General features: G+C 43.7%; 1 protein-coding gene across 14 annotated transcripts in view; it reads left to right on the top strand.

The window, feature by feature from the left end:
- The window catches only part of CAPN6 (calpain 6), a 61,915-nt gene extending 38,025 nt beyond the window's left edge, over positions 1-23,890 (top strand). For all 14 annotated transcript variants that reach the window (XM_068696513.1, XM_068696507.1, XM_068696518.1 and 11 more), the window contains exons 6-14: positions 501-693; positions 3,669-3,862; positions 5,868-5,945; positions 7,174-7,366; positions 9,911-10,033; positions 11,702-11,904; positions 12,552-12,673; positions 19,631-19,767; positions 20,402-23,890. In XM_068696513.1, coding sequence (XP_068552614.1) covers positions 501-693; positions 3,669-3,862; positions 5,868-5,945; positions 7,174-7,366; positions 9,911-10,033; positions 11,702-11,904; positions 12,552-12,673; positions 19,631-19,767; positions 20,402-20,584 — 1,426 coding nt within the window. In that variant the 3' untranslated portion in view covers positions 20,585-23,890. The remainder of the gene's footprint in view (positions 1-500; positions 694-3,668; positions 3,863-5,867; positions 5,946-7,173; positions 7,367-9,910; positions 10,034-11,701; positions 11,905-12,551; positions 12,674-19,630; positions 19,768-20,401) is intronic.
- Positions 23,891-24,391: the final 501 nt, after the last annotated feature.

The raw sequence follows: 24,391 nt of genomic DNA, 5'->3' as shown, positions 1-24,391 counted from the left end.
ACAACTTCCTCGTAAGGGGGTGTCGAGAGGCAGGAGACCTTTTCTCCATTAACACCAGCGACAGGACCCACGGGAACGGGGTTAAGCTGAGGCAGGGGAAGTTTAGGCTTGACATCAGGAGGGGGTTCTTCACAGAGAGGGTGGTTGCACACTGGAACAGGCTCCCCAGGGAAGTGGTCACTGCACCGAGCCTGACTGAATTTAAGAAGAGATTGGACTGTGCACTTAGTCACATGGTCTGAACTTTTGGGTAGACCTGTGCGGTGTCAAGAGTTGGACTTGATGATCCTTAAGGGTCCCTTCCAACTCAGGATATTCTATGATTCTATGATATTCTATGATCTTTCCACTCCTTTCCTAGCAAGTGTTTATCTGCAATCTGCAGTTTTGCTTTGTTTTGTTTTGCCTGGTGAGCCACAAATATATTACCTACATTCAAACCAAACTAGAGTACTTCTAACAGCCACTTGGTGAATAAGAATGTTCTGTGTTACCTCTAGGCTGGCTGGATCTTATGAAGCCCTGGATGGAGGCAGTGCTGCAGATGCAATTGTGGATTTCACTGGAGCAGTGGCAGAATCTATTGACTTGGTACAGGGCAAATACAGTGAGATTATTTCCGAGCAGATGAAACTGTTTGAAGACTTGCTGAAAGTGCATAAAAGAGGCGGGCTGATCAGCTGTTTCATCACGGTAAGTATGGAGATCTGGATATTACAAGTTTATTTCAATGAACTTTCTTATCTGGAAAAAACAGTATTAGTAGCATAAGTATATTGAGTGCGCCCTTTATCTGTATGCTTTGGAAAAGCTTTGTGTGGAGAAAACTAGCAGGTTGACAGTGTTCTCAGCCAAGTGCAACTCCAGAGCCACCAAATACAATCATAAAACCACAAAGCCACTTGTGCTTTTGGCCACACTACTGTGGATCTGGAATGCCGTTCTTTCTGAATGGTCACAGTTGTGTATTGACCCGAGGTTAATCCACCTAGAATGCCCTAATTTACAGGCCAGATGGCAGCATTCAGTTTCTTTATTTCCTAAGGAAATTCATTTACAGAAAACACTTCTCCTGGCACTAAGCTGCTGGGACTTGCTGACTCTGCTTGTGAGGATGCAGTCAGTGGAACACCAGAGCTGGGCTGAAAGGCTGAGCTAGCTTGGCCACTTAAGCACTCTGTCTCACAGATGGGGAATTTAAAGCAAAGATCTTATTGCTGTCATGCTTAACTATTTCCTACCTTGCAATCCGTAGTGTTATTGCTAAATCCATATTAAATTGATGGACCCCTGGCATTGGTTCATTCAGAAAGTCTTGCGAGTGTTGCATTCATTGTGCAGTTACCTACAACAACAGGAAATCAGCCGTGTTTGGAGGTGCCTGAGAACATCATCTGTCTAGCTAGGCCTGGCCATGCACTGCCTTGTGCCTGTACCATGGTACCAAAGAGGAACACCTGGTACTTTGTGGGAGATCAACTTGAAACAGAGAACTCTGCTGGGATAGAAGAGGAGGCCTGAACTGTTCCTCCCAGCAGAACAGGCAACAGCTCAGAAACAAATTCTTCTAGGTCTTTGGTGTTTGTACCTTTGTCACGAGGTCTGAATTTGTATTTAAAAATAATTCGTTCCATCTGGTTTGCTTGGACCAGGCCATACTTACTGGTGTGATGGTTATTAACAGTGCTTATGGGATGATAGGTTGCTCCCAAATGCTGAGGCAGTTCAGTTTCCTAACACAGGTCTGGTGAGGGATAGACAAAATCTAGGGAGTTGTAATTTAAAAAGCAATTAATTAGGCAGTTGTAATGCCTTCACTTCTTCCTGGCATTATACTTCTGCCTGTCAAATTAAACATAGTTACTTCTAAGCTTGATTACACAAGGGCTGTTCATATTGGTTTGGCTTGACTCACCTGCATTTATCACTTTTTGATAGCAGCATTATACTTTCCATCTAGCAAGCTTCATTGTGTGTATTTAATACTCAAGTGGCTTCATTGCTGACTTACAAACATGTCATCATTTTCCTTGGATTGCAAAATAGCCCTGAGCTTCACCATTTGGAAATTTGAACAGACAGCGGATATTTAAATATCTCATTAAAATAAATATATAAATGGTTTCAGAATGAAGTGGGAAAGGCAACCCAGCAGTATAGGAAAAGCCTGGGGGATAATAAAGGCAGCAGGAGAGGTTACAGACTCTTGCGCTGTGAAGGACTCTTTTAGTTGTGAAAAATGTAAGCGAAAGTGTTACATTGGAGAAAGCCCAAACCCATTGGAAATGTCAGCCAGTCTTGATGTAACACATGAGCTGATTCTTTAGGAGCCGCTGTCAGTGAAAGGCAGAGAGGTCTGGGAGAGAGTCTCACACTTGCAAGGGCATGTCTTGTCTGATTTGATAGAAATTTCTCTTTTGACTTTTTTTTTCTGATTTCTTATTTTTGTGGATGAAACAGTTTTGTCTCAGCGCAATGCCTCCCTGAGGAGAAGGACCCTGTCTGTTTAGACCAGAGAAATTTTGAAATGGATAGAAATATTGGAGATAGTACTAGGTGCTGTTCATAATTCTAATAACTCCTTCTCTCTGCACCAGAGCAAAGGCTTGCTTGGTCATTGGACTCTTAATTAGATTATTACAAGTTATACGTGGGGATCTGCACTGAGTTGAATCTGCTGTTCTTGCTGTCCAAGAGTTCAATGTCTTAAGGTATGCGGGTTATGGCCCCATACAGGCGAGAGAGATTCTGCAAAGTTGCCCATGCTGGCTTCAGATAGGATGTGATGAATCCAGAGGCATGCCCATTGGCATTGTTTCTGCCTCGGAAGCAGCATTATAGCACTGGCACAGCTTTAATTTTTCCACTGTCCTGCCTGGTATGTGTTGCTCAGAAGCACGGCTGCACTAGCTTTGTAAAGGGCCCGTCATTCTGAGCAGCTCCAGCACCTGTGTCTGATACTGCTTTTCTGGTTTTAGAGGTACTTGGGAATTTTATTTAACACATCCAGATGAAAATCTTCCAGGAAAGCCTGCAGATCTGCCTGTTGCTGCATGAGAGGCCTGAAAGATCAGGAGTGATGTGAAGGACACGTCTGATAAATGGCTACAAAGCTTTCTTGCTTGCGCCTCGTGTTTCTATCCTTGCAGATAGTGCAGTGACTTCCTGGGTATCAAATCCACCCCAACACAGAAATGGGCACTGGACTCACGGGTAAGTCCTTAGGCCCTACAAAGTGTCCAGCTGAGGGCACAAACAGGCAGTGCTACATCCGAGCATAGTCACTGGTATCCAGAGGGCCATTCTGTGAAGATGACAGCACTTCAGAAGGGCTGATAAAGCCTGTCCATCAGCCAGTCTTTAGCTCTCTGAGGCCAGGAAGAGACAATGTCCATAGCAGGCAGCGTTCTAGGCTCTGGGCTTGTCTCCTGGGACTTGCCTGGCACTACCGCAGCTAGGACAAGACTAGCAAGCCGCTAGTTTGAGCCCCGGGGCTGTTGGTTCCCTGCGTAATCAAAGCACTCCGCAAGAGAAGGCACTGTTGTGTGAAAAAAAAAGAAATCTTCCCCATCCTACCACTTGAGTGTGTAGATGGCAGATGCCCTCAATGACCTGACTTCTCTCTTTTTTTTTTTTTTTTTTGTTAATTGTCATTTTTGGTGCCACAGGATTCCTCTGGCAGTGCCAATGAGGTGGAGACAGCGATGGGTCTCATCATCGGTCATGCCTACTCAGTGACTGCAGTTCGGAAGCTGCACCTTGGAGAAAGGCTCACATTCTCTTTTAAGGCAGAGAAGCTCTTCATGATCAGGCTGAGGAATCCCTGGGGCAAGAAAGAGTGGAATGGCGCCTGGAGTGACAAGTAAGTGCTGCAAATCCAGTGTCAACAAAACAAAATTGTGGTTAGGGCCACCAGAAGTTAAATGCATGATTAAACGCTGAGACGCAACGTCAGCCTGCAGTACTCAGAGATGTCTGAAATCTTGTGCTGCCTCTTCCCAAGCACAGCATTCTGTGAGCAGATGAACGCATCTGGGAGCAGCCATAGAGATTATGACTTTCTGGACCTTGGTATACATCATTCTTCTGGCCCACTGTATGATGAGTAGAAAAATAGCCTACAATTAAGGTGATGAGTCAAGAATATGAGGTTTGTTCCCAGCTTCACCACTGGGTTTGTCTGTGACTCAGTTTCTCATCTGTTTTTGGTAGCTACTGGGGAGGGTATGAGTCTTTCATTCTTAGCTAATTGAAGCGACTGGTGAAAAATGCTGTAAAATGCCATAATGGCATATGGCATAATGTAAAATGCCATATTTGAAACTTCTTGAATTATTTTACATTGAGTTTTAATGTGGGCCATGAGCTTAGCAGGCAGCCCTACAGAGTTGGAAATGATTGCTGAAGGGGTTGTATTCCATTGCTGACAATTAACTCACAAAAAACATTTAATTAGGATGTTAGAGTTCAACAGTGTGCTTACCAGCCGCTTTTAGTATTTAATAATGCAATGCTCTTAACAGCATATTAAGTTCCTATCTTCCATACTTCAGCTAGCAAAAATCTATTACATTCAAAAAGGATTTTGATTCAGATGAAATACTGAGCTGACAAAATGCCAAGAAGAGTTGCTGTGTTTTGTTTAACTTAAGCTCTAGCTCTTGTCTTGCACAGCTGCCACTCATTCCAGTGGAAGCACTGAGGACTCTGATGCTGGACTATGATTTTTGGCCTAACAGAATAAAATTGAGAATTTCTAAATTGTTAAAGAAAATGTCTGTTATGGCAGGCAACCTCACTTGCCTCCTGCCAAACACCTTCACCTTTATCCTCCAAGTACTTACAGAAAAGGAATGAGGACTTGTGGCTCCATTTTTCTTTCCTTTAACACATAAGACAAAGAACTCATGTTGTATTCTATCATGTTTTCTGATCTAAGCATCAGAACACCTACATTTAGGATCCTCTGCTCCCTGCAGTCTGGGGAGAGAGGCATGTCCCTTTGGGGAACAATGCAGAGCATGTGAATACATGCTAATGCAGGCAATGAAGTGTCTGTGCACTGTACTGTTACTCTGGAAACTGGACACTAGGCATGTACTGCAACAATTTCTTCTCAAAGGCTCTCTGGGGAAATCTAGGAAGCCCTCATGCCTCTTTTTCTTGAAGAGATTGAAAGACAAAGATTATAATCTGGTTTAAGTGAAGCGTTCAATAAGTTCCTGAGGAGGGAATCCAGGTTTCTTTTAAGGCCTTTAGGAAATTGAGTCAATCTCATATACCTTCCAAACCCGTTGTTTAATGGTCCTAAAGGAGAGTGTGACAAAAGAAATCAATAAAGTTCTGCTCTAGTTGTGCCCATTGCCATTCACCTCCTTTTTAAAGTAGCTTTCAAATCAATTAATGTTTTTAAACTCCTTCTGTAAGCCACACACCTTTCTTTTCTTTTTTCTTTTCTTTTCTTTTCTCTTCTTTCTCTTCTCTTCTCTTCTCTTCTCTTCTCTTCTCTTCTCTTCTCTTCTCTTCTCTTCTCTTCTCTTCTCTTCTCTTCTCTTCTCTTCTCTTCTCTTCTCTTCTCTTCTCTTCTCTTCTCTTCTCTTCTCTTCTCTTCTCTTCTCTTCTCTTCTCTTCTCTTCTCTTCTCTTCTCTTCTCTTCTCTTCTCTTCTCTTCTCTTCTCTTTTCTTTTCTTTTCTTTTCTTTTCTTTTCTTTTCCTGAATATCATCTATCCTTTTAATATTCCAACATTACCTTTATAAAAAAGAGGCCATGAGAGAATTTTACTTGAGATTATTCTTTCAGATGAGAGTATTTACTTTCATTCACTACATCTTTTTTGTTGTTGTTTGTTTTGGTTTTGCCTTCTAGCTCTGAAGAGTGGAAGAAAGTCAGCAATGCAGAACGTAAGAGCTTGGGACTCACTATTGAGAATGATGGGGAGTTCTGGTGAGTGGGAGTTATATGGAGAATTTGCAGATAATGGCTACAATGAGAAATTGTCATTACATCCATGATTTATCAGCTTCAAAAACAACTTTTCCAAATGGATAATGCATTATCCAGTCCCAGCACGAGGTCTGTTTCTTTTAAGCTCTCAAATGATGACAGAAGAACAGGAAAAAAATGGATTAAAAAACAGATGAATAAAATGAGTTGTTCTTAGTAAATGTGAGTTTCAAACACCTTCAAAATCTGTTATATATATTTATGACAGTCCCTCATAATCCAAAGCAACACGTGCTGATTTACAGACAGAACGCCAAATATTATCAGTTCTGTTTACTGACTGCTGTGTAGGATTTCTAGGGCAATGATGACTGAGGTGTCTGTAAATACAATTGCAGCAATTGGTGTTTGTCAGTGCTTTCCAGCATGTGGAAAAGGTGCGTTCATTTTCTAGAGAAATTCTAGAACTCTGTTTCCACCCTGCTTGGATCCAACAAGGCATTCCAGCAACGTCTTCAGCAGACCTGCTAGTCAGGCGCAGTGTGGAAAGTCTTCAGTTTCCTTGGCTTTGTCAGAACCAGCAACCAGAAGCCACCTGCAGGGTTTAGTCCTGGGCCATTAAAAAGCCAGGAAACTATAGTAGACCACAGATACCAAGCTGTTCTCTTTTACAAAGAGGGAGCGATTTTTTTTACTTGTAGCCTGGTCTGTTACCAAGGCGGGCACAGGTTTTAGCATTGAGATGGTGCTAAATAACAACTACGTCCAGAGTACTCACATTTGAGTCATGTTCAGAGACAGGTGTAACAAGAAGGACCATAATAATGTTCTTGAGGAGTGGATAGTGCTTTGGTTGCAGATGATCTCTTCTGCCATTGCAAGTTGTAAGCTATCAAATCCGGACTGCTAGATACAACCTTTCGTTTAGGCTTAGGTCCTGCAACTGAACAAATCCAGAGCTGACCAGACACCCTGAGGTGACAGTTTTGTTATTCAGTTCTAAAGTAGTGTGATTGTGGCTTCACAACTATTTCCACATGGAGAGGTTTCTGGTGAATCAGTTTGCCCACTGGAAAGCTGAGCAATGCCTACTTTTAAATTACCAAAGGATTTCATGTGTTATTTTTGCTCTTGGGGTGAATAGTGTTGATTATTTAAAAAACAAACAAACAAACCAACAAAACCAAACCAAAACAAAACATGATTTTCTTGGTGTCCTGTGGAATAGGATGACGTTTGAGGACTGGTGTAAGAATTTCACTGATGTGGACATCTGCCGAATTGTGAACACTTCCTACTTCAGTATCCACAAGACCTGGGAGAAGAAAATGATGCACGGGGCTTGGGCAAAGAGTTCAGAGCCCCTGCTAAATCGCTGTGGTGGATGCTTTGATAACAAGACCTTCCTTCAGAATCCCCAGGTGGGAGTCTCTTCAATCTCATCCTAGCTCTAACTATTAAGCTATTCAGGTTTTCTCTTCACCCATTCTTATGTAATTTCTCACTTTCCTTCCCCTCTCAGTGGGGGTATATTTTCAACTCAGTGCATGAAAATTCAGACACAAAACCCTGGCTACTGCCAGAGAGATCTGGCACCTACTTTAGTTACTGTTTTAGTTACTGCTTTAGTTACTGTTTTGAAAACTGACCTTTCCGTTCTCTCGTAACTCACTACGTATCTTAGATTCATTAAAGATGTTCCTTTGTCTGCTTCTCTGCACTTATGGGAAGTTTCTGTCAGCACCCCTGAATTTTCATAGCAGGATATTGGAGAACTGCAGCCTTTGCTGTTTGGACTGGGAGCAATGTCAGACTCCAAACTCATCCTGTCATTTTCGCGTAGATGGAGAAGCAGTTATTTACTCCTCTGTCTTATGTCAGTGCCTCCTTTCCAGAAGGTGATTTTGTTCAGATATTCCCATGTATGATTCTGGACGTATTTCAAGTGCTTGTCTGGGTCTCATTTGTAAGTGTTTAGCTGCCACAGAGAACAAAATATGCATGTTATGGCTGAGTACAGCACCTGATGCAATGGAAGCTTTTATTCCAGTTGTCTTCAGGATGGTTGATTAAAAGGCTCTTAATAGCAGTGCTGGAACACACTTGTGTTACCTTGGGGCCATTACAAGTAACTATGGCACATGTAAGGCACCCTAAGGTTCAGCTTAGTGTTACAGTTAGGGTTATGCTTAGTGGTGTTTGGAGAGAAGGCGCAGAGTCCTGTTGTGTGTGGGGTTGCGTAAAGGCTCCCAGAGGGAGTTCAGGTGTTCACAAAGGCTTCCGTTGGGAGCATTTTTTGATGGTCTCACATCTATCTGCTCTCCCTCTCCCTGACTGACCTTGAAGCCTCCTTGAAGTTCATCTGCACCGAGAGAAACTGTGACACTTCAATTCCTATTAAAATAAGAGAATTTAAGCCAAGTATAAATGTATTCCTACAGCCACCTGTTGATTTTCAAGTTGCTACCCCTTAGGACAGCTGAAATGTCATCAGATGAAAGATAATCACAGTTGCACACCTCTCATCAGACCAAGAGAGCTCTCTTGCACTCTCACATTTCCATTTCCACACCTCCATTTGCTCTGGGACATCCTGGGCTGTCTGACAAGGTAACACTGCATACAGTTCAACAAGGGACAAGAATAAAAATGTGCTGCGTGTTTTTATCTGAATTTTTAGATTCCCACTGCAGAGTCTCTTTACAGCCCCTAGGACTCCCTCTTACAGGGTCCTGTGCTTTTTCTGCCTCAGTGTTAATACAGCACACAGAGAAGTGTACAGGCACTGAGTTTGCACCATGTAACAGCCAGCTCACAGTAGCAGGCAGTAGGTGCGTAAGAGGCTGATCTGTACTGTACATCCTAGGAACAATTAATGAAGTCCGGAGGCTCAGGAAGTTATTGATTTTCTTTCCAAAATGGCTGTGCTTTGGCCAGCGCTGGCAGAGCTGAGTGCCTCTGTGTGTGTGTGTGTGAAACTGCCTGAGATGGTGAGGGTTAGTGGTGAGAAATGGGAAGGATGGTGCCTTATTCTGCAGAGCTCTAACCACAGAGGGATGTGAAGTCATTACAGGGGATGATTCCACAACAGTAACCAAGGCAGTCTCAGTACCTATCTCAGAGCAGAGCGGATTTCATCATCTCTTGGAGGAGCAGGGAGTTTAACCACTGCTGAGATTTCTTTCCATGCTAGTCAGAGAATTTCAGCTTAAATCAGGGTGTGTGGTGTACGTAGTACCCAGCTGTGCACCACTGCAGTTTTATGCTTTTACTTATTTGCTTCACATTCAAAAGTATTTGAGAATGGAAATTCAGTTAGATTGAACAGCATCTGCCCATACTTAGCAAAAATACCACCCTCTTCCTTTCCCCTGCTTCCAACAACTTTGATTTGCCCCCTGTATGCAAGAAAAAAGTAAAATCCAAATGAGTCTCTAAGAGTGAATGAATTTACATGTTTAATTCTTAGATAGAATAGATTCAGCGAAAAAAAGCAACTAATATTTGGAAGACTCCTTCGTTTGCTGGTCACTTATAAAGATGATATTTGAAAGTCACTAGCCCTGGTTAGATATTCAAGCTGAAAGAAGAATCCAGAATGATCAAAGACCCTATCCAGAGTCTGTTGATTTATTTTTTTATCTTACTTCTGATTTATGTATATCTAAATAAAAGATAGTCTTTTGCTTTCACAGCAGTTGTTTTCTTCTACTGCTTCAACAGTTATTTTGTAATTTGTCTCATGTTGTTCTGTTAGGCGACTTACCTGTGTTTTTTTTTCTTTTATTATTATTATTAATAATATTTTTCAGCTGCGATTTGCTGAAAATATCTGATACGCAGAACTTTCCTCCTACCCACAAATGCATTTTCAGTTTCTTCCTTTGTATGTATATATTTCCTTGGTGATGGCTTCATTTTCAGTCTCCTAAGGAATTAACAGCTTGTCTTCTCTCTGGTACTAGTACATCTTTGATGTTAAGAAGACGGAGGACAAAGTGTTGGTCTCATTACAACAGGAGGATCGGCGCAGGTACAAGAAAGAAGGGAAAGGAGAAAACATCATAATTGGCTTTGAAATATTCAAGGTAGGCAGCCATCTGCAGTACTGGTTCAGAGTTTGCTCAGCAATCTGGCTTCATTCTGGCAAATGAGGTATTTGGCAGATAGAGGCATGGTTATCACGGAAGGGTCTGGCTCTCCTGTCCACATGGGTTTTGCATGTATACTGCGTTGTCACCAGAGCTGACAGTAGACAGACTATCTGAACGATATTAAATTTAGTTCAATTCAGACTGTATTTGAACTAAAGGAGCATAAATCATTATTCCCTATTGCGAAAGAATTTTAAGTGCTTTTCCTTATTCCAAGCTTTGAGGAGACAGACTGTATTTTCATAAAAAAGAATATTAACTCTCGATACATGGGGATACATTCTCCTCTCACTGGAGGCTCCTGCCTGAATTTCATCAGCAAATACAGCCAAGTGAATGAGTTTTAAAAGTCTGCAGTTTTTCTTTTCTGACTCAGAAAGGCCAAAAGAATCAAGAGTGATTTCAGAAGCTGGAGTGGTGAGTAGGAAATGAGCATATGTGAAAGGGAGCCAAAGGGATCCCAAACAGTAATTTAATTGCACTCACAGGGCAAACTGTGTAAAATGAAAACACAAGAACCAAAAGAAGCAGGAAAGCAAGAGAAACTGCTATGTGTCTGCTTTTTCATTGTGGAGTGGGATTATTTTGTAACCTCTTTAACTAGTGGGGTTGCACTGAGGCTATGGCCCTATGTCAGAAAACAGTCAATTTTTAAGTCAGTTGGAGCTGTTGATACCTGTGCCACACTCATATGTTTGACAATCACCCTGTTAAGTAAATAATATTGATAAGTGTTGAAACAGAAAGTGTTGAAACAGAAAGTTAATCTACCTGTGCCTTTGTCATGTCTATCCTTATATCCAATTACTAGGAAGGCTTGGAAAAGAAATTGCATCTTTGGAAAAGTGTCAGTACTCTATCTTTTATTTCTGTTCAATAATTTGATACTTCAGAAAAGTTCTAAACCACCAGACTCATTAGCATGGCTGAGGGTCTTCATAAGGCCATGGCCTAAATAACCAGAAGACAAAATACCGCAAAAGAACATAGAGTGGCCATTGCTTACAGGAGAATAGGTTAATGTTTTAACTGTGCTGTGGCAAATATTAGTTGCCTGAAGAGCATGTTAATAGAGGGTGAAAATATGGCTGTGTGCATCAGTTCAAATGCCCTAGATTAAGAGCCTGCTATGTAGGGCTGCAATGCTCTGTCTCACATGTGGAGTACTACATGCTGGAGAAAGTAGGCGGATGAATCTCATCGTCCTCTAAGACGGCAGCGTAGCTTAGCAGATGGAGTCTGGAGTGTGTGTGCATCTCTGCAAATATTCAAAACTCTGCAGTAGCATTATGTCTGTGCTAGTGGGTGCATGTCTTTGCCTGTCCCAAACTGTCACCTCCACTTAAGGATATACACGTATACACCAGTACAGTGAAGTGCAGAAAAGCACTGCTTGGGAGCCTGTGTGGGCTAGCAGTTGGAGCACTCTGTTGTCCATCAGGACCATGCCCATGTCATAATTTCAGTGGTTAAATGATTTGCCTTTATGGTACGTTGTCTTTTCTACCCATAAAAGGCTGTGTGCTATGCAAGGAAAGTCCTGCCTGCTGTCTCTTGATAATCCCTCCTTCAATCAATCCTTTTACTGCTCTGTGGCTGTAGGTAGAGGATAACAGAAGCTATCGAATGCACAAGCTGACCGTGCAGGAGAGAGTGGCCACATCTCCATATATCAACACACGCACCGTGTTCTTGAAAAGGATCCTTAAGCAAGGCCGCTACGTCCTTATCCCAACTACGTATCTTCCTGGCATCACCACCAAGTTTATCCTGAGACTCTTCACAGATGTGCCGTCAAAACTCAGGTACTTTGCACTCACAGCTGTGTGAGATCTTCCTTTGCCTATATTGGCTGCACCTCCTCAGAAATGGCTGCCTGGTTGCCCTCAAGTGTCCTTGACTCACTAGCAGGTATCTCTGTGCAACTCCAGAATTAGGCCTTTGAGATGGTCAGGGTCACCTCCAAGAATCTCCAGATGGTTCACTGGGATTTGTGTGTGCTCAGGACATTTTTGCTTAGAGACCCAAGGACAACTGAGTCTGGGACTTTTGACCTTTAAGTCAGGTTTCTGTAGTTGCCTCAAGTTCTAGATCAGAACCCTGAGCACTGGTTGTTGCTGGTACAGTTGATACAATTTGTCTTTACCCAATCTCATTTGAAACAGGGGTTATTTGTGAAGGCAGAACTACTGCTTGCTGAAATCAGACCCACTGAATATCTGTCTTGCTTCGATATTTTTTTCCGCGTTTCAGATTTTTTTTCCTGCTACTTTTGTGTAACTGTTATACAAGGGATGCTATATGTTTGGTTTGCTTTGATTTTATTTTTGTAAGTGTTACTTCTGTATAACAAACTCGAACAAATCTCAAGTTCTGAAAAGGCCAAAATTATGCAACTATTGATAGTTTGCTTGACATTCATTGCTTCAATTACTTTGCTTTGATTTTTCAGAGAGCTGACAGATGATAAACCTAAAATGACATGTTGGAGTCTTCTTTGTGGCTATCCACGGAGAATCACTCAAATCAAAATTCACTCTGCAGAAGGTTTACAGAAGCAAGATAGATCAGGTGGTAAGTGTAAAGCGAGTCTAGAAGAGTGGAAAGAGCTTCATCAGTCCTCCAAAGCTGACTTAAATTGACATGGAAGCACTTAGAAGTTACCCAAACAAACTGAAGGTTTGTGGGAATTTTTTGCAACTCATTGTAAAATCTTCTCAAAAGGAGAGCTCCGATTAATAAGATGATGTAAAACAGCAAGAGTCATGTGTCATCTATGCTGGTCAAGAGCGATCATAGTAGCGAGACTCTTGTGAGAAGCTTTTTGTAGGGGTTGGTAAGAAATTGGCCTTTCAGGGACATCTGTTTTCTAAGTTTAAAACATGCAGGGAAACAGCTGAATAGCACAGACTCTTGTGGTGTATTTCAAGACCTTCAGAGCACTTTGCTCTTCATTACCATAGGCATAATAGCACTTCAGGGAGGAAATTATGGTATTCAAATAACCCCTTCCAGTTAGGTAAACTAAGAGAGGGAGAGGTTAAATGACAAGTGCTGGACTGTCTGTCTACATGTCAAAGGAAATGTCCTGAAATAGGAACACTAAAATGTCTTTATGGCACTTGATGTTGACAGTTAATTTGGAAACTTGTCCAGTTGTTATTTGCTTCCTCATTTTCTACTCCCACTCTCCGTATGTCATCCTTCACTTTCCATGGCCAGCGGAATAGAAAAAGTCAGACACATCCAGCAGTAAGTGATTGATAGGAGGGAAAGCAAAGGGGCAGAGATACTACAGGAATCTTGGAAGAGGAAACTGAAGAGTCTGCTGAAACATTGGCTGTGTTTGCTCCAGATAACTATTCATCTCTCTTTACTTTAAGATGTGGAACTCAGTTTCGTTAACTCCTTGTGGTAGAGAAGTCATTAGACTTAGAGTTGTAGTACAGTTCATCTTCAGCCTCATGAAGCAGCTGTAAAACTTCTCCTACCAGATGGCTGCGATTTGGTTGCAGTTTCCTTTTCACAGTTGTTCTTGGCACCAACCAAACAGTGAGTGAATCCACTTTTCACCGTGCAAGACCCTTTAACTCTGTTAAGAGTTAACATTCCTGTCCCTCTAAGGGGGACAAGAATGTTAGAGGGAAGAGACATAGAAATTGCTTTAGTTCATTTTTCTTGTTACTTCTCTTGAAAAACACGAGATACAAACACCTCAATTAAATAAGCACTGTAATTCCACAATCTCAGAAAGGCAGGATGGGTGGACGAGACTGGAGGGGCTATCTGTGAAGGAAATAGCAGAGCAGTGCTTTGAAAAGAGGCAGTGTGTCCTTGTTCTTGCCCTAAGAAGGACATTTTCATTTTTAAAGATTTTTTTTTCTCTGTTTAAAATTCCTTGAAGATTTTTCTCTAACATTCCCTGCAATCAAGCAATTAAAGCCAATTCTCCTCCCTTAGCATTTCACAATCCTTAGCACAATTACAATCTCGACAAGGTCATTAAAAACAATTGCCTACAGCTGCCAAAGAGCAAGCTTCATCCTGGAGAACATTGTTGGATTGGGTGCACTGTGACACAGAGCTCAGGAATATACAAATGAAACTTAAAAACAACATGTGAGAGATACTCTAAAGTACAGCACACCCCCAAATACCTTTAGGACTCAGTGCTACCACACATATTCAGGTTGAGCAGAAGCATCTTCAGCACCCAGTGCTGGACTTACGATTACCCTGACAAAACTGAAGAGGTAACCTGTTGTGGGAAGAACTGTACGTAGGAAATGGACTCACGGATTTTCTCTTTAAACATAAGCAAAATTTGAACACAAAACCTAAGTGTATCTTATTGTTTGTCTTTGAGTAAATCTTCACCAACAAAGTTAAAATATTTTCCTTTTCTGTCGAGGGAAAGCTTTTAGTAAAAGCTTTTGTTTTTCTTTCTTTTCTTTCTGTGGTACCAAATCCCATCTCTTCATAGGGCACTGAAGGAAAGCTGAGATGATTCACTCCAGCAGCTTCCCTATTGTCTTGAGTTCTTCTGAATGTTTCTTATCAGCATTGTTTTTTCTATAAGTATCTCCATCTCACAGGGTACATTGATAGATTGTTTTACAGAATGGCACTTCTTATAGCAGCTTTAGACAAATGGAGTTGGTAGAGTGCATAAATAAGAAAATCATGAAGCCGAATGTGCACATTTCTGCTACACAATAAAAGCAAGCTGTGCAGTGACAAGGCTAACACCCATAACTGGCACTCTGCCTTCTAAGGGCGCCTTGCTGGGAAGCTTGGCAAAGTTCCTGATTGATACTGGCGCCCATTTTTGGTAATGTGAAAAGCTGGATATAGCACATATTTCTCTTCTTTGGTGTTTTCTGGTGTTGTTGTTTGTTTGTTTGTATTTTAGATTAAAAACATTGTATATAGAAATTCACCAGAGCACACTGTATGGCTGGGTTGTAAATACACACTAGGAAGTGATGTGTCAATGTGTGACATTAAGTATCCCATATTCTGAGATTATTTCCTAATAGTGCCACAAAATAATTCAATTCATTATCATCTCTCACCTCCTTGGCTTCTTTCTGTCTGACTTTTCCGAATCCATGTCTGGATGCTTTCCCATGCTTATCTCAAGGAGAAATAGCAGCCAGGTATTCAAAAAAGACTTATTTGCATTGGGATCTCAAATCCGCTATCTCACAAGTGAGTTTAGACTTCAGTCATGTGGATAGTTACCAAATTGCAGCTTTACCTTCCACCAGGACCATTTCCTGATGTGAACTAGGCTTAAATCAGCAGCAGCCTCCTGTCTAGTAGGTACTGTGAGATGAGGGAAAAGGCCACATGGAAACTCCCATTGGGAGCGACAAGGAGAGGTTTCCCTTCAGGTTAGGCACAGTCAATGTTTATTCAAGTAGAAAATGGGGAGATTAAGTGGTAGTCTTTGCTGCTAAGAGGGCCCCACACACAGGTTTCTCATTTTCTGGCTGCAAAGGTTGATAGCAACTTGTTTCCGTGTGAGCTGCTGTGTCAGATTATCCCCACTGTGCTTTTCACAAGGGTTTCTTGATTTCTCGATCTACTGATCTGCAGCATCTCAGCTCTCAAGCTGCTGCTTTTCTTCTGCTCAGTCTGTCATCAGTCAGCTCTATTCCCCCTTGTCCAGCTCCCTGCTTGATTAGTGTGAAGCATCACTATCGTCCCTCAGCACAAAGAGAAGACAGAACTTGATGATAACGAAGGAAGGTGTATTTCTTTCTAGAGCCTGTGAGAATTCAGACATCTCATTACATTTCTGTGACAAGCTGTCCTGAAAACACCAGAATATCATTATACTCTGACACCGGTGTATGTGGCTGTGTAAAGTAAGAGGAACCCGAACACCTTTTGTTGATGTATATTGGATAGAGGGAGCTTAGACTTAAATGAACTGTTCCTCACATATGCTCGTCGCTGTCATCTGAGAGTTGCACACAACTTTCTGAGCAACTCCTGGAGGAGAATGAAGATTGCACAGCAAGTACACACCCAGCCTGGCTCATAAACTGGTTGTCATCAGAACCCTGCTCCCTGCCAGAGGAAGCTTGTTTAATCTCTATTTGAAATGTTTATTTGAAAGCTCTTCCTTGCTGCTGTCTGTGATCCATTGTCCCGTCTGGAAAAAGTAACGGATGGTTTGCTGTTGACAAGAGTAACAGATGACTCTAGCTGCCTAGAATCAGTGCATATGGGCTGCTTCTCTTAGAAGTACCTCTCTCTGAGTTAGCTTGTGCTGAAGTTGATCCAGCTATCTGCGAGCCAAGTACGGTGGCAGGTTTGCAAGAAGATGGGGAAGTGCTGTGCACTTCTTCTCTCTCACATTCCCAAGTCTGTTTTAAAAATTGCTCTTGCTACTGTCTGTCACACTCTATTCCTAACAGTTTATCTTCCGGAACAAATCGTCTTTTGCATTAAGTTTTTCCACTGGAATTCCAGGCTGAATTCACACGTTTAATTGCATTTCGCTATTTCTTTTCTAAGCTAGGTATTGTGATCCCTGGTACATGACATTCCTGGTAAGGGGATAATCTGGTGCCCTTAATGGTGGTTGCCCTGGGAGCAGTCTGAGAAAATAGAAGGAAGAAGAGGGCAAAAATCAGCTGGTAAATATTCAGCAAAAGCACAAGAAAGGAAAGGGAGAGAAAATGGAGGAGGCAGGGAGGGAGGGAATTTGCCGATACTGGAGGAAATACTCCCATTCATTACCAATACTGCAGGAGAAGCTAAAAGGCATCACCTAAAAAAGGACTCAACTGCAGAAGGCAGAACAACTTGTAATTTTCAAGGCAGCCCTCATGTCTCAGCACTGTCTGCTGTGTTTGGCCCACGTCTTTTTCTAGTGACTGGGTTTGTCATCATGCTTGGTATACCCGTAGGAGCAGTCTGTCTGGAGAAGAGCAGGAACGTCTATGAGAACTTTTTGTCAAGAAAGCCTTTTGTGTTATGTACAGTGCTGAATGATGTGGATGTTAGAGCTTTAGTCCGAATCTTCCCCTTCCCTCCCTGCCAAAAAATATGTTAGCCTTAGATAACTGTGCATAGATTTCTTTAAGTCTTAGAAATGTTAGGACAACTGTCATTACTGCTCATGTGTTTCTGGTCTTCACAGATTGCAGCTTTTTCTTGTGCTGTTCTTCCTTACAACTTCTCAATACAGCATCGTGGCCATAGGAGCGAGATGGAACAGCTGCTTATGCAGGTGCTGTTCATGCACCTTGTGGTGCTCACGGCGCAGCTTGAATCACGTGTGACTGAGAACTGAACCGAGTCCTCCTTTCTCTGCCAGAACAGTTGCCAGAGTAGCAGCTCCAGTTGTTTCCCTGCTCAGCTTATGGTGAATGCTAGGATATTGCTTTTCCACATTAGTAGCCCTTTCTGCGCTGTCATCATCCTGTACATAAACCAGGCATGGAGCTGCAAAGAACTGGACCAACTGTGGCTGAGAACACCTCTTGTTCCATCCCACATGTGCAGCTCTCCCATTTCTGACTTCTTCTTCTGGGCTTGAGGCCAGCCCTCCTAATACAACTGGCCGTTCAGCAATGTGATCATGAGGGCGTGCTGTGCAGGTACCATTCGTGTCCCTCTTCTACCTCCCTCTTTTTTTCCATCTCGTTCTGAGAATTTAAATGTTTCTTTTAAACATCTTTCCTTTTCCTTTATAAGTCCTTTCATTAATAGTTTCTCAGTCCAGCAAATTTACTTGTTAACTCTTAAAGCCCAACAATTTCCCCACCACTTCTTATCCTTTGTGTCTCTTGATTACTGTTAATAACAAGATGTTGCTTTGCTCTTAGCCTGTGGCTGTCTCAGGCAAGACCCCTTTTTATTCAGATCTCTTTTCCAAATCTCTTTGCAAAGGGTGGAACTCTTCCATCACTGATTACACAGCGTGGTGCTGCCTCGTGCCCCAGAGCTAAATCCACACGTTCAGTGACACAGAAAGTAATTGCCTACCAGAAAAGCCAATGCATTGCTACCTGCTGTAGGAAGTGTGATATGTTGTCAGGGTAACAGGCCTGCCACGTGTCTGGCCAGGTGTAATCACAGCGCAACATACGGAAAAATCTTTTTCCTTCTCATCAGTGGAAGGAGCTCCTTCTGTTTTGGATGTAGCTGTTATGTGGTTTCTTGTGTGAGTTGTTAGGATCTGTTCCTGTAAGCGAGTGATGCATTTGAGGAAAATCATACGGGGAATAAATTGTTTAAAAATGAAAGCTGCCTTAAAATCGTGCTGCCGTATGGCTGTCATTCCAGTGGTGGCATTTTCAAGTAGATGGGGGATAGAACGTGTGTAAGAAACGATCACGAGTCTCACTTGCACTTACGCACACTCAGTTACTTTATTTAAAATCCGTATCACAAAAGTAGAAGGGGGTGGGAAAAATAGATATGCTGTTGTTAACACTAGGAATAGATAGAAATACTTGTGTTGAAAAAAATAAAAAAAAAATGTAGCGCCTGTGTTTAATTAAAGTTAATTAGAAAGTGGAGTGGTTTGTTCCATTTCGGGGTAAGAGCAGGTTTTTTTCCAGATCAGTTCTTGCTCCCCATTGGAATGGAAAGAAAACATCATTTATAACAAACTGGAAATGTTCAAGGTAAAAACAACAAAGCATTTCTAGAAAATGTTGACTTTTCTCAGTGGGTTACGTATGATTAAAGTGTAATTTAAAATATTAACTGGGACCTATGATAGATACAAATATAGTAATTTAAACTCTAAAATAACATAGACCCAAATGACAGAACCAAAGAAATTTTATCAGGTTCATGGGAATTAAGAGAAACTGTGGAGGACTTGCTTTGACAGTTTCCTACAGAAAATGTTGTTGCAACCAGTGCACTCCTATGGGTTTTGACAATATTTTATTTTTTGGAAGAGCACCTGCTTCATGAAAATTACCTCCTAACATTAATGCTCATATCAGGATGCAGTAGACAGCATTTTCAAGCTAGGCACTCTAAAGCTAGGCACTGAGATGTGCACTCAGTGATGTAAAAGCAGTTCTGTGCAGTTCCTGTCCTTGTCCTCCTTAGGAATTGTGGATGATGAAAAGTTTTGACCTTCTGTTTTGACCCAGGAGCCCGAACTACAAGTCAGATTACATACGTGCAGATGCATTTTGGCTCTTATGTCTTGAGCAGCATCAGGGAGTTCACTTGGAAGACTTTGTTAGATGAGCCAGGAGGATGGACAACAAGGGGATATGGGAAGATCGCAATCCCAAACAAAGCGTGAGCTGGTTTCTTGGCAAATGGTGCTCAGTTTCCAGCTCCGAGCATCTAGTTGTTACTGACATAAATGAGGTATTTCACCTCAGCCAGTTAGGAAACCAGCCATATGGATGTGATGTGCTCTGCTGTCCTGTTCCCATGCTTACTAGCAGTGGTGATGCCAAGCCCAGGAGGACGTTGCTCCTGCTGGGTTTCTGGGTCTCAGCTGCCATTCTGTGTCCTAACGGCCGTGCTGCTGTGTTCTAGGAGCAGATCCCTACGTGCTTGTCAAGTGTGAGAACCAGAAAGTGCGCTCTCCTGTACAGCACGATACTACCAGTGCCGTCTTCAACACACAAGTGATTTTCTACAGGAAGAACATCGACAGTCCCGTCATTGTCCAGGTGAGACAAACCACATGGGGCGGGCTGCCAGAGACAGGCAGGGGAGCACAACGCTGTCACTGGTCTGAATGGCGTGATGGGTGTGGATTCTTCCTTCGCATGATTGATAACCAGGATAAAAGTGTGAGAACTGCTGCCCCCCTTATTGTCCTGATGCTGTTTAGCTGCTCAACTGATTCTCTAGCCCCGGTCTTTTCCATAGAACAGCGACTGATGACACGTAAGGAGCACTCTGGCAGAGTGAACCTAGCTCTAACACAGAGGAAAAGTGCTGTAGACACTGCAGAGGTGAGCACAAGCAGGCAGAGTGGCACAGACAGGCAGACTGGGTAGGTTTTGTACTGCTGATGAGTTCAAACCAGTAATTTTTACTCCTCTTCTAGGCAGGCTGTGACCTAGAAAGCAATAAGCTGCATTTAGCTCCTTATTTGCATAGCATATGTAAATGAGCATGCAAATCCAGAATTTCCCACATGCTCACTAGACAATTAGCTAAATTTAGATTTACGCCTTCTCCTCACTGCTCTTCCAAGGGGTTAATGAGACTGACCTTCCTCCAGCACAACCCTTTTGAGTAAAGTGTGAAAGAGGAGCAGTGCTTCAGCTGGGGTTATTTCTGTCCCCTTGTCTCTAGGTCTGGAACAGCAATGTCTTGTGTGACCAGTTCCTTGGACAGGCGCTGCTGGCAGCTTCACCCAGTGACCCCAGAGAAGAGCAGACTCTGCAGCTCCGAGGGAGAGGCAGCCAAGAAGCCGACGAGGTGCCAGGTCACATCACCGTCAAGGTTTTTTCCAGCGATGACCTCGTAGAGCTATGAATACCAAAGCCCTGCAGAACCAGACAGAGCTGTCACCTCGAAGCAGGGGGGCTTGTCTGTGCTTTCTGTGTGAATGACTTGGAAGCAAAGGTTGCACATAATCACAGTCGCTTTAAAAAGAAATAGTCCTCTTAAAACTCTCCATTATCACAAGTAATGGGGGGAGAGGCTTTTAAAGGGAGAAAAATATATTTATGCATATACATATATATGTTCATGGTACAACAAGCACAATAAAAGAGGGGCCAAACTAACTGTCAGCAGATGAGCTCATTAAGACATGAGCTCACGACCATCTTCCCCAGCAGCATCCTTCAGGAGCTTGTGACACGTAAGCTGGAAGCACACGTGACAGTCCCCACAGGTTCCCAGCACGTCACTATCTGCTCTCAGCAGTGGGACTGGAGGCAGGATGGCTGCATCTCCAGGGCCACGTGCCAGCAGGTTGGTGAGCTCTGAGCACAAGTTTGACTCGCATGGCTCAGTCCTTGTCCACTGCCAGACTTTTTTTTTTTTTTTGAGCTTTGATTGGAAATTTTTCCCCTTTACAGAGATATTTTTTGATAAATTTCACTGTTATTGCTACAGATCAGATATTTCTGTTCCTTGGCTAAAATGTCGTTACTCAAGGAGTTCTGGCATTAGGTCTTAAGACCAGGCATGCCATGGCAACGTTAAAATAGAGGGGCATGTCTCGTAGTGACATGTTTGCCTGCATAGAGGCTCTCTTAATATTCCTCTATTCTCTACCCTAAGCTGGTGACTCACGAATTGATATATTTAATCAAGGGAAGGGCATTTCACAATTCAGCTGTGGCTTTGCCTAGAGGCCAAATTCAGTAATGGGAGCCCCCTTGCTAAGGAGGCTGTGTTTAATCCACACAATGCTAAAATGGAATAACAATCCTTTTGCCTCATTAAATGTGATGAGTAGCACCAGATACAAAGAGGGCAAAATTAGGTCATGGCAAGGATGGGTGTGTCAAACAAAGATACCATGCTGTGGCAGGTATTAGTTTTTCTCTCTTAAAATTTTGCCTAGGTTTATTGCTGATAGAGCTGGCATCTTTGATAAAACTTAACTTGCATATGGTGGAGGACAGGTATTGTTCAGATTTTCTTCAAAGCAGGGTTTGGGTACAAACTTCCTTTTAACTTTTGCACATAGCCTGGCAGTAGGGTTTCTTCAGGGCAGCCGCTTCTGTGCTGTCAGGCTGTGCAGTGATTGTGGCAGTATAAAGAGGCTCACTGTGTCAGACCTCTCAGAAATGGATTTTATATGGTTGCAAATTTTGGTCTTGAAAGTGAAGCTGACTATTCTGCCTTTTGTACAGCCAGGGAACTTGGATTTCTCTGTACCTCATAACCACTTCAGTCGTTTTGTGCCATTTTTATAATTTGTAAATGCCACCCAGTAGAGTTAATGTTTTCACAAAAGGTTTTGAAGTCTCCTCAGGGCTCCAAAAGGATCATTGCTGTGGGAGGAAAATGATTTGTCTGACATGTTTGGGCTGGAATGTAAGGCTATGAATGATATAATACTACCATCAGCTTAGTTGCATGTACCAAGTACCTAATTCCAGCTCTCTTTTTAAATAGCTTGGGCTCAAGCCATTTTGCACTCAGAGCATTTGTCAGCTGGGAACTACACGTGGTTGGCAGCCCCACAGGCAAGTGTAATTCTCTGTAAACTCCTGGCTTTAGAGTCGCTTACTCTCAGATACCATTGTAAAGTGCATTTCTTTAAAAAAAAAAAAAAAAAAAAAGCATGAAGTTTCTCACACAGACCAGGCCTTGAGCAAGACACACAGGGAGCTGCATCTCAGTCTGGGCTGTCCTACCACCGCATTACGACCTGTTTACCTCACGTTTCCTCACACACTATTTTATTCCGTGGTAACTCTGCCTCTGGGCAGCATGGTGTGAGGGGTGACTGCAGCACATCAGACACACCTTGCCCCAGGACAGCAGAGCTGTTGCAGGCCTCACCTTGCTGTGGTGTTCAGAAGGGTTCAAGCCTCATGCAGTGAATCACAGGGCAGCAGGGTGAGCAGGGGAGCACACTAAGGCAGAGCAGAATCAGTCATGCTGTATAACCCCCTTTTCAGACAGACGTTTTTCCAGGGGCAGTTCCTTATGAGATGGGTGCAGTAAGGAGGGATTGGCTTGACAAGCTGATTGATTTGGGTCAGTGTTCAGCCTGAAGAAGGTTCCTGTCAGAGCCAGCACCCAGCATGGCCAGGCTGCTTACCCCTCTGTGAAACGACTCAGCCTGCACTCAGCCAGAGGCTTATGCCTTCGTGCTGCAGTATTTGTCTGAGAGAGACTGCTTGCCTGAGCTCATCGAGAGCACAAAGCCATCTCACCTCCTAGCTCGAGGGGGATTGCTTGGCTGTTTGCTGCAAGCCCCATAGCCCTGGTCTCCGGCTCCCAGCACCACCACCCTGTGCCAGCATCTGTGTGAGAGCTGTCCCCAGCATCAGTGAGACAGAGGGAGCCTGACCAGCAATTCTTTGTTGTGTATGGCTGACTGACAAGGCAGGGAGTCAGGGTGGAGCGAGTAGAGGTGGACATTTTTAGACTTTGATAATTATGGCAGCTCAAGACATCCCTGTAGCACAGGGGCAGAGGACCTTACAACACCACTGCTGCTCAGGCTGGAAAAAGAGCTCTGTTAAATTGGCTTTGCCTGAAGGTAGCCCAGACCCAGACTTGTAGCTGTGAACCGCCTGAGCAATGCTGATACCAAGGAGCTTTTCTGTACTTCTACAGTTATTGATGTTTGGAAGTAGTTGGAGCAGGCAGGATTTGCCCACCAGCAGGAGCTGATTCACCTCGGGCACTGGCATTGCTGATTTCCAGAGGCATCTACTGCTCCCTCTGCCCCAGCGTGTGGGAGATGGCAGCGATCCCAAGGAAGGCCAGGCCAGGAGCAGGTTGCAAGGGGACCCGCTGCTGGGCAGGGGCCAGCAGCCACTGCTCGAGGGGCTCCTCCTGTTGTACGTCTTGCCACACAGTGTGGCTTACATGGAGGGTAAGCCAGGTATGTGTGAGATAACAACTGCTTTTTCAGACAGATACGGGAATATAAGATCAAACGTTATCGGAGCTGGGCAGTATTTTTCAGTGGGAAAACGAAGGTATTGGCTTTTGTGCTGGCTGCATTTTTATGCACTCGGGCCACCTTCAGCAGCGGGTTTTGCCTCCCCCTCAATTAAAAGAGAGGGAAATAGTCTGAAAATGTTTCATTTCAACCTTTATTTTTCAATATGAAGAGATTTAAATAAAAGGTTAACAAAACAAAAACGCGTCAATTTCTGAACCGAAACATTTGCTTTCAGAGAAAAAGACACCCCCTCCCCCTCCCCCCCCCACACACACACTCCCCCCACGCCGTTTATGGCTTGCCGGGGAAGAGAAATGCGCACACCTCTGGCCCCTCGGCCCCTTCCCCCGCGCCCTTCGCCTCACAGCCGGGCCCGGGAGGGGAGCCAGGTGACGACCATGGGGCCCGCGGCAGCCGTGCTGGGGCTGGACGAGGCGCCCCCCACACGGCCCCTCCCCTGGCTGCGGCATGGAGCGGGGAGCGCCGCCTGCTCCCAGCGGCCGCCCCAGGTCGGTGCTGGAGGCCTCGCCCGCTCCACGGCACCCGCGGGGCCCGGCGGGGCGAGGAGCTCCTCGCGGCTGGAGCCCGCCCCACCAGCGGCCGCAGGGGGGCGCCCGCGCCTCGCGCCTGGGCCGCCGCCATTACGCGACGGCCCCACAGGCGGCGCTGCGGCCGCCATCTTGCGGCCCCGGAGGCGCCGC

The sequence above is a fragment of the Anas acuta genome, chromosome 13 (genome assembly GCF_963932015.1).
Source record: "Anas acuta chromosome 13, bAnaAcu1.1, whole genome shotgun sequence".
In the NCBI taxonomy this organism is placed as follows: Eukaryota; Metazoa; Chordata; class Aves; order Anseriformes; family Anatidae; genus Anas; species Anas acuta.
The sequence above is the reverse complement of the archived record's forward strand: the minus strand, read 5'-3'. Positions and strand labels throughout refer to the sequence as shown.